Raw genomic sequence first — 10910 nt, 5'->3', positions numbered from 1 at the left:
TTTGCATGTAAAAATGATTATTTTATGTTTATTTTTAATTATGGTAAATTAAGTTTAATTATATGTACATTTTATTTGCTCATTTTTTTTTCTCGTTTGTTGTTTATATTGTATTTTTTACATTGCACTGAATAAAATATTTTTCTTTCTTTCTTTCTTTCTTAAAAATAGGTATTGTGAGGTTATTTACCTTTTTATTCTATTTTATTTTCTCAGAAAAAAATAAATAGATAAGTGTAATAGTTTGGATGAATTCTACATCCACTAATTGTAATAGTACAGACTCATGACTATAGGCCCATGTGGGGTAGACAGAGGCATCGTCGAGTCATTTGTATCGTTGCGTTGAGCGTAATATCGGAGCGTTCATTTCATAATTGAATGATATTAACAATAAATTATGTACGTGTGGATCGGTGTTTGTATTCACGTGAGCGCTATCAGCTGCGGACTAACGGTCATGATCACCGACACGCCGCCACTCGAAAATAAAACACAATGCGATGGAAAAAACGAGCGAACGCCGAGTCCGACGCGAATCGATAACCGACCGAGTGGAATTTATAAAAGTAGCCGGCCGGAGCCGCACGCCGCACGCCGCACGCCGCACCGCCCCTGCCGCGGCCCCGGCCCCGGCCCCGGCCCGAGCGTCTGCGCTCTTGCTTTTTCACGTGTTTCCGTGTCTGCGCTCCTCTGTCGAGCGCGCGGCGGCCGCGTGCGAGCGAGACGGCCGCGTTTGCTCGCGTGCTTCTCAGTGCGCGTGTCTGTTTGCCGTTATGCGCGTTGCCGTGTCTGCTCCGCGATGTCGGCCCGGTCTGACGTGCTCGTCATATTTTTTATTTTTAAGTAAATTTAAATATTTATTTACTAGTTTCTTGTGCAAGTGAAAGTGTGTCAGAGTCGAAACGGTTAGTGCGTGTCTCGTGGCGCGTCCGTTCGGTCATAGAATAATCATGTCACAGAGTTTGTCGGGTTCCGGGGAGGAGAGCAACGGCGGGGCGGCGGGCGGTGCGGCGGCCGGGTCGGGGGCGGGGGCGGCGGCGGCTGGTGGTGGCACGGGCCGGCCCGAGGGCTGCGACGTGGGGCGCATGGTGGACTCGAGCCAGGCGGACGACCGCAAGATGATCCGGCTGGTGCGCGAGCGGCGCCTCCTGTACGCCAGGAACAACATGCCCGTGGCCAGCTTCCACTCGCAGGTGAAGCGCCTGTGGCAGCAGGTCGCGGATGAGATGGGCTGGACCGGTACGTCACCGTCACCTCCCTCACAGTCACAGGTCACCTACGGACGCACCTGCTATTGTTTTGTTTATCACTTTGTAGGCGACTTAAATACGAGGTCGATGGCCGTCACGGCGCAGTATTGTAGTTGGTCCGATCTAGTGCGTTGCTGTGAGTAAACGAGTTTCTAGGTTTGATTCCCCGGTGGAGCAGGGTGTGAAAGGAATCATATACCTATTTCTGATGATTGTGCTTTCTATAGAAAGCCATTCTATGTATAGAATGTTAAATAGATCATCGGTTCATGAATGAACCTAGCGTACGGCTTCGTGAATACGCGGCTTCGAGTTCGATTCTCATAGTCTCTGAAGAAAATTTAGTTCTGTTTATGAGTATATATATGTTTTAAATGACATTAGGTATATTTACATACTATCCGAGTTGTAATGATGTTTGGCAGATTAGATAAGCTTCGTATCTAATTGTTGTAAAATGTTATTATTGTATATTCCCTGTCATCTTCAAGTAAGATACGTTATGTATGGTAGTATGATTTATTAAGAAGACATACGGCCCACCTGATGGTTTTAATTGTTTTCCTTATTAGCTAAATAACACAAATATAACGCCAGGTTAAAGATTAAAACGATCCAATAAGCCTTTTTTGATTGTCATTCTAGTTGAGCCGGTCAGGTAGTGATCCCACTGTTCTACTGGTATACTAAATGTGAAAGTTTCTACAGATATACGGCTGTTTAGACGTTTAAAACTCAGTGGAATGCGCACGGATGGACCGATTTTAATGAAATTCGGTGCACAAATAGATCATATCCTAGGTTAACACAGGGTCAGGGAAAACTACCTTGAGGTGAACTGTAATAATAGAATTAGTAACATTTTCTTCTAAACCCGAACTGGTATTCTCACAGCCGCCCACCTACTGTGCTGGCAGTAGGTACCACGACGCGTACCGCGTAGGTAAACCCAGTGTAAGTAATAGTATCACAGTGTAAGCTTCATATTTCACGTCACCATTATTTATCGTATTTTTAAGCGATTTCTTATAAAAGAGGAGATGCTGGATTCGCCATATACCGAATTACGCAATAAATTTTTATATTTTTTTTTTCACAAACCATATATTTTATTCCCCTGTTGGTCTCGTATTAAATCTGTCACCATTGATGTAAATATTCTGCGAAGATGTGTTCAGGTTTTTTTTTTCAGGGATGAAAAAGCAACGGTAATCCCGTCTATGCTATTAGTATACGAGTACGCCAGCAGGATACCAGTGAGAGATGAATAAAAAGAATGAAGTCGGGTCAGTTGGCCCATCGTGATTAATTCACCTGGAATTAACAGCGATGGTTTCCAGAGGGTACCGCATGGGGGTCGACCTGACAGGGTATATTGCTAGCAATGGGGTTATCAGTTCCAATTACTAACAATCCCTCTCCTTCCAGTGTTCGGGGTGTCATCATTTCAGCCATTATCCGTCCACTGTTGGACATAAGCCTCCCCCATAGACTGCCATCAAGAACGATCCTGAGCCATCTGCATCCACTGACTCCCTGCAATGCATTTCAGGTTGTCACTTCATCTAGTGGAGGCTCGTCCTACACTGCGTTTACTCGTACGCGGTCGCCACTCAATAACCTTTCTTCCCCATCGATTGTCAGTTCAATTCAATTCAATTCAATTCAATTTATTGCATTCTACAATATTATTATGAAAGATGTTAATAATGGATAAAGTACATTGTAGACCGTGTCGGGCGCAGCAATTAGAAGCGAGGAGGGCGACGATCCTTAAATTGTCATATAGATTTAAATAATTCCATTTCAATTTCATCAATTTAATTAAATTCTAATTAAATTCCAAATTAATTTAATTATTTTATTATTTTAACGATTTTTTTTATTTCCATATGTTTTATTTTATTTTAATGCAATTTAATGTAGTTGTTCATATTTTTATATCTTTTTAGTATCATTATCAATTTTAGTATTATTAATTAATAATTAATTATATATAAATTATATTTATATATTATGCGTTATTTTATTATTAAAAATTTTTCCTCGAGCTATGTGACCAGCCCATTGCCACTTCAGCTTGCTTATCCTTCGGGCTATGTCTTGTATTTTAGTTCTTTTGCGGCTATCCTCCTTTCGGATTCTATCACGCAAAGAGACTCCGAGCATAGCCCTCTCCGTGTTCATAGTTCGGGGTGTGGCAGGTAATAAATACACAGTTGTGTGTTCACACAAAACGTGCGTGTATCTGTTTGTGCAGAGACCAGACAAGAGATATCGGATAACGTGAAAGATAACTCCTCTTATCGTTATCTCGAGCACTGATAATGTGTGCAGGGAGGTACAGGGAGTGAGGGCAGGCGGAGGATTGTACGAGACAATAAACCGCGCGCTCACTTTATGGATATTTTCGATGGACCAAAAAGTATTTCGATTATTTCTATATTAATAACTTTATTATGCTGTGTAGATACTTATTATTTTTATTTCAACAAGCAATTCCCGTAGTTCTTTGTACAAAAGTCGTTTGCTTGGGTACCTCTGTCCCATTCGTGTTTCAACCGTGAAGCTGTTGCGTTTGCATGGCTGTGTTTCGGTTCGAAGAGTGGGATATGGCGTGAATTTACTGGGTACAGAGGATTAACACCTGAGTCCTCAGGAATGGCAACGCATAGGGGGTATCATGGGCGAAACTGTATACTCTGTTATGTCCATGGTACTGCTCATGTCTATAGGCGACAATTATCACTTTCCATCAGGTGGGCCGTCAGCTTGTTTGCCATTCTAAGTTGTATAAAAAAAATTCAGTTGTGTACACTTCGAGTCACATGTTTCACCAAAATACTGGTATGCCATTAATGAGATAAAATACCAAATCAGATAGATAGATAGATAGATATTTGCATTACTTACAGCACACAAATTACAACATATATAGATATACATAAAAAGCGAGATAACATAAACGATTAAAAAAATACATAAAGCTAAGTACATTTTTTGTCAAAATGGTCACAACTCAGTTTATTGCTTCGCCCTCAAAAGAGCAAAGCACTGATATTCTGTTGCGGCCAAAGGGAATAGGGTAACAATAAAACAATACTACCAGATTATCCATACAGTAAATAGACAGATACACCTACTGTAAACAGACAGATATGACAGTCTATCTAGCAGACAAATGGAACATGGAGGTCACTTGCTGGAATGTCCAACTTTTGCCTCTCGATTAAAATTTTTTTAAAATTAATTTTGAAATTAACATTCATAATAAAAATAAAAAAAATATAAAAACAATATTGCAATTGATAAATTGTTACCTTAGATTGTTACATACACTATACTTCAATATTACTAAAAAAAATGTTACTAACTATACTAATTACTATACTATTATATAACTAACTACACTATTATTTTTTAATAATAATAAATATTATTATTTATTATTATTAAAAAAAAAAACCGTCGCCTGTAAACATGTGCCCATACTCCATTTCAGTGCCATATCTGACATTTCAAATCGAAACACAGCCTAGCAAGCGCCGCTGCTTCACGGTAGAAACATGGGTGGAACAGAGGTACAGTTTCCCACTGGTGGGGGAAAAGGGATTGAAGCAACGAGATTCAACAACCTCATTGCTAGCAATACACCATATCAGGTCGACCTCCAAGCGGATCCCTATGGAAACCACAGTGGTTAATTCTTGTTCAATTGGTCACTATGGGTCAACTGACCTGCCTTCATCCTCACCTGTCACCCTTCACTGGTGCCCCGTCAGCGTATACTGATAGCGCAGGCGGGGTTACAACACCATTTTCGCCCATAAAAAATGTTTCCCACGAATAAAAGAGGGAGTATAATAAAATACTAACTGGTTGTGCGTTGTTGTATGTTGGCGTGGCGCAGTGGCGGACGTGCGGCGCAAGTGGTCCCACATCCGCAACTCGTACTCGCGCCACCTGCGCAACGAGATGCACGGCGCGCGCACCGCCCGCGGCCGCACCGTCTCGCGCTGGTACCTCGCCGACGAGCTCGACTTCCTGCGCGAGCACATGGCCACCGACACGTCAGTACCGCCGCTGTACGCTCATTGTTACCACACTTTATTCAAACTCCGTCCCTCAATACAGCTCTCCCTCATATTTTGCCATAAAATACGGTCTAAGGTTAATGTAGCCCCTGGACATGAACTGGAATCCTGGAATGAAATGAAAAAGAAAGGAATTCTCAATAATGGGGAGAATACGCGGAGTAGAACCGAGATTGACCCCGCATATTCATGTTTGGAAATAATCGTGGTTAATTCCTAGTGAATTAACCACGATGGGTTAACTGGCCTGACTTCATCTTGATCTATTGTTTTATCCATAGCGAATTGGTATTCTAGCTTTTTCTAAAGCCCATTGAGCAACCTTAGACCTTATAACTAACATGTTGCCTACTTGTGCAAATAACGTGGATGTACTGCAACAATTTCGAAGTACATATAAATATTATGATAGTTATCTTTATGTTGGAAGTACATTGACCGCTTGCCATCAGGCGGGATGTGTATTCTTTAATGAATTACTTAAAAAAAAAAGAAATAATGTACTTACCGCATAACGTTGTCAATTAGAGACTATACAAAGCCTAAATTGGTTGGGTAGCTACATTTCTATCCCCAAGTAGCTTGCTTGTGCTATGTTTCAGTTAGGATAGGATATGACAGTGAAATTACTTTTATGTCAGGAAAAGAAACAAAAGTCCGGTAATAATTTAGGTGTTGCAAACGCAATGGATCATGGCGGGGTGCTTCCATTAAACGTGGAGCAGATTTTAACTCATCTACGGTGGAATCCTCGCTATAATTCGAGGAGTTTCCAATTCGGCAACGATGCTCTTTATGTATGAATAATGTATGAAGTTAGTAATAACCATAACAACTGCATATTAAGTAGAGTAACTTGTACAAGTACCGGTGTAGTTGGGCCGCTTTCCACCTTGCAAGTACTGTGGGGTTTTACATTAATAAACACAACTGTTTAGCACTCGGCTAACGTAAGTACACGATGTTTGCAGGCGACCGTCGTACTCGAACACGTATGCGCCGACATTCCTCGAGATGGACCTGTCGGAGCAGCCGGCCGCGCAGTCCGCCGACCACGTGGACATCAAGCCCTTCATCCAGAACCCGTGGTTCTCGCTCAGCACGTCACACATGAACGCGTCGCTGGAGCCTAAGACGGAGCCGTACAACCACAACGAGGACAGCGCCAGCTCCGCCTTCGAGCCGGACGAGAACTCCTCGTACTTCCAGTTCTTCCGCGGCATCCACAACGACTATTTGGAGTTGACGCCGAAAAGCCGAAGGCTGTTCAAGAGACAATGTCTGAGCTTCCTTCACGGGCTGCTGGACCTGCAGGAGAATCAGAACACTAATAACTATGATCAGAGTGACGCGATGAATCTCTCAAATTCGGTGAACTTGAGCGACGAGGAGCCGGAGCGCAAGGTGTGCGTGGTGAACAACGCGGACAATTACAGTATACTGCCCAACAACTAGTGGTGCGCACCCGGCGTGGCCCGCTACTGTACACTACGCGCAATAGCTGAGGGTGGATATTTGTAAGAACATTTATAAAGGTTTGTTTGACATTCCAATTGTTGTGACGATTATTTTCGTTGTTTGTTCGCCATCGCGAACATTCTGTTCTAGTTTGCGTTCTTGATGTCTAAGTCCACCTTACGTTTTCTTAATTAGAATTAGGCAATCATATTTATAGTTAATTCTTATTTAGAGTAAACAAAACACAAATGACAATCTTTGCTATTTGTAACAGTCATGTAATCATTAAAATTATTTATCGATCACCTATGACCCTCTTTATACTGTATATATAATAGAATATAATGATAGAGGGCTTTGATACTTGGATCTCTCTGCCTGCTTCGTCAGGGACACAGGGTGAAGGCAGATAAGTAATTGATTTCACAACAGTTAACACGGTATCGATATCAAATAATGCAGGGCTGATATTGACATATTAGATACTTATATAATAATTGGACAGGATGGGAATATTTAACAGCAATAAGAATTTTTAAATTATTACTTAGTACAAAAGGTCGCAAAAGATTTTGAAGAGTATACTCGATTATTTACTCGATTTTCAAATTAAAATTCATTTAGTTCCATATAACAAGATCTATTTTGTTAATAGTAGACTTAAAATTTCGCTAGTGAAAAAGGTTATAATTTAGTAAACCACGAGAGGCATTCGGTCAGGACGGCGACAAACCAGGCCATGGTTATTTTGTTTTAGTCACCGTGCTGACGAAATGCCCCATCACAGGTACATCGACATCCTTAGCTATCATTTTAAGAATGGTGTTGTCACTTCCGCATACTATTTCCTATTGCCGCGACTTTCTTACCTATGATGGCATGGAAGTCATCAATTCATGCTAGTTACAGAAGGCGCTACAGAAGCGGGGAAGTCCCAACATCATCCTAGAAATATTATTGTACAGGACACGTTTCGTTACTCGAATTTTGTGTTCGTTTTTTTTGACAATACCGTCATTTCAGCGTACACTCCTTGTGTAAACTTTGTGTGACTCATGCGCTCATCTATGATAATTAATTATAGAATAATTTTCTTTACCACACTGTTAAAAATATCACTTGGTTTTACGGTAAGGAATTATAAGGAAGTAATATTTATAATAATAAAATGTAGGGTAACCAATTAGAGTGGTAATATTTATTTTTAAAATTTAAGCAATATAGATAGGAACAATAATAATGTACTCGGGATGGAGATTTAATTTTAGTACATAAATCAGTTTAAATATTTATCACCAGATCGATTGTATTCCTATATATAAAATCTACAATTTTCTATATAAAATTCTATAAAGCAAAGCTTATTTAGGATTGCTTTAGTAATTCAGTCAAGTGGTGAATAACTTCATGAAACACTGGACTAAATAGTTAGACTACTACACGACTATACTACTGTAGTTACGAGCATATTTACTTATGTTTTATTTTATCTATATAAAAATTTGCTAACACTTCGCATTGTTTACAACTTGTAGGTATTTATAAAATTCGCCATTTGACGTAATTACTGAAGTGTTTCTAAACTATTCATAATGATTGTTCTGGAAAACAATCACTGGTATTTATCGTTTATATAATACCGATTGTCATATGTCTAAATTTGTAAAATATTCCTGTTGTTTGCAACGGAAGAAATTTTGGATACACGTTGTAATTTCTTAACTTAAGAAATATGCATCCCCTATTTTTAAGACTGTGGGGTGAAGTTTCCGGAAATAACTTTTTATTGCTTGCATACGTCTTCAAATTCCAAATGTCGTGTTCCCAGCTCATGGAGTTTTGAGTCATATCCTCACGTAGCGTATAAAACTATATCTTTTGTAATAATCAATACTGATGTAGTGAAGGCGAGTATAATTCACTCGGAACTTACCGAGTGATGTAGCTATAACTTTGAATTTTATATTTAATAAATATAAAAATATTGTTTCCTTTTTTTACGTTATGGTGAAAAGAAATTAATTTAAATAATATTAAGACGAAAGCCTATCTGTTAATAGATAGTTTAAATATTTTTAATAATAAATTTATTAATTTTGTAACATGTTAATTAACAGTGATTGTGTTTATTGGAGCTGATGCTGATTTTACCAGTATGTCATTACTTTTTAATATATTCTATGGTATCGATTACACATCGATGCAGCGATGGATGCTTCCAGAATTAAATATTTTTACAAACTGTGTAGTTTGAATGGAAATACATATATAGGCCGGCAGCACACCTGCAATGCCGCTGGTGTTGCGGGTGATCATGGGCGGCGGTAGTCACTTACCATCAGGTGAGCCGCATGCTCGTTTGCTCCCTGTGTTGTAAAAAAAAAAAATTACATAAATTTTTTATGCATTTTACCCGTGAAGTAGTTATGCTTGCACGACTACGATTTGCGTTTATAGCAGTGAAGTTACAGGGCACGGAGGCATAATACTATAATCCTCAGTACTCAGAAATGATAACGCAAGTGAAAATTACCGTTTCAATCAAGCAGTCGGCAGCTTCATGCCATTCTAAGTCTCATAAAAAGTGTTTGCAAACTGTTTCAATTTAACAGGAACTGCAAATAAGGTTCATGGGGTTCTCAAAAATTTATTCAGGTCGTGCATGTTAACAGGTATCAGCGTGAGGCAGCGAGCTCCGGGGACGGGAAGCACACTCGGGGAGGGGAAAAGGGACGATAAGGAGGGGAATGGGGCGGGGGTGTGGAACTCATCAAACTAGTGCAGTAACTCTCAACTATGCACTAATACGACCCCCGAGCACGATGCGTGAATGGACCCTCGGCACGCCTCCGTCATAGGAATAAATAACGTGATACCGTGCCTCTGTTACACAGTCTAAAGACGGCCTAAAGCAGTGTTTTTTAATCTTTTTCATGACGCGACCCCCTTATTATGTAAAAATATCTTGCGACCCCCCATGGTTTCGAATGTGTATGAATTTTATTATAGTACAATTATGAAATCCGTATAGTAATATTTATATTCAAAATTTTTTTTGATGGGTGAAAATGGTATGGTAACCCCACCCTGCCTGCGCTAACGGGATACACTGACGGGGTACCAATGAATGGTGATCGATGAGAATGAAAACAGGCCAGTTAGCCCATCATGATGAATTCATGAGGAATTAACCACGATAGTTTCCAGGGGGAACCGCGAGGAGGTCGACCTGATTGGGTATATTGCTAGCAATGGGATTCTCAGTCTCCATCACTAACAATCCCTTTCCCCCCTTTATATTCACAATTAGGTATCGATAAAGTAAATAATACATAATAAAGTATCTAAAACAGCCATGTAATCGATGTCTGTTATAGATACTTCATTATGTATTATTGATTGATTGATGTATTTACGGAACTGTTGATTTTTCATTGCTTCGCGACCTTCTGTGACCCCCTTCTTGAGGCTCGGGGATCCTCAAGGGGTTGCAACCCACACACACACAAAAAAAAAACACTGGCCTAAAGGAACACCTTTAGGGAGTCTAGTACGTATTGTTTTAGTAACATAGTTGAATAGCGAGCAATTAGCAGTTGGACGTGTAAAAGCAAAATTTAGGTGTTTTTTTAATGGGATTAAAATGAAATATACCACCTACACTATTAATATATTCTGGTGGGATACCAATTAATGGCGATAGACGAGACTAAAGTCAGTAAAGAAGTTATCAGGAATTAACTACTTAATGGTAACTGCCTGGAGGAAGATTTGACAGAATATATTTATTTATTTATTTAAACTTTATTGACCAATAAAATGTGGTACAAAGCGCGGACTTTACCAGAGGGAGACTTTGTACAAAAGTCGATTGCTTGGGTACCTCTGTCCCATTCGTGTTTCAACTGTGAAACAGTTGTGTTTGCATGGCTGTGTTTCGGTTTGAAGGGTGGGATATGGCGTGAATTTACTGGGTACAGAGAAATAACATCCGAGTCCTCAGGAATGGCAACGCATGGGGGGTATCATGGGCGAAACAGTATACTCTGTTATGTCCATGGTACTGCTCATGTCTATAGATGACGGTTACCACTTTCCATCAGGT

General features: G+C 40.0%; 1 protein-coding gene across 2 annotated transcripts; it reads left to right on the top strand.

Annotated features, from left to right (window-relative positions):
• Positions 1 to 613: 613 nt before the first annotated feature.
• Positions 614 to 9046, top strand: LOC113512729 (uncharacterized). Of its 2 annotated transcripts, none has more exons than XM_052895181.1 (3): positions 614 to 1242; positions 5164 to 5323; positions 6319 to 9046. In XM_052895181.1, the coding sequence occupies exons 1-3, from the start codon at positions 954 to 956 to the stop codon at positions 6800 to 6802; spliced, it is 933 nt and encodes a 310-aa protein (XP_052751141.1). In that variant the 5' UTR covers positions 614 to 953; the 3' UTR covers positions 6803 to 9046. The 2 variants fall into 2 exon arrangements, with proteins under 2 accessions (XP_052751141.1, XP_052751140.1); XM_052895180.1 differs by having other exon boundaries at positions 5164 to 5338.
• Positions 9047 to 10910: the final 1864 nt, after the last annotated feature.

This window comes from Galleria mellonella, unplaced genomic scaffold, assembly GCF_026898425.1.
Source record: "Galleria mellonella isolate WM207_F2 unplaced genomic scaffold, CSIRO_AGI_GalMel_v1 utg266, whole genome shotgun sequence".
NCBI classification, from domain to species: Eukaryota; Metazoa; Arthropoda; class Insecta; order Lepidoptera; family Pyralidae; genus Galleria; species Galleria mellonella.
The sequence above is the reverse complement of the archived record's forward strand: the minus strand, read 5'-3'. Positions and strand labels throughout refer to the sequence as shown.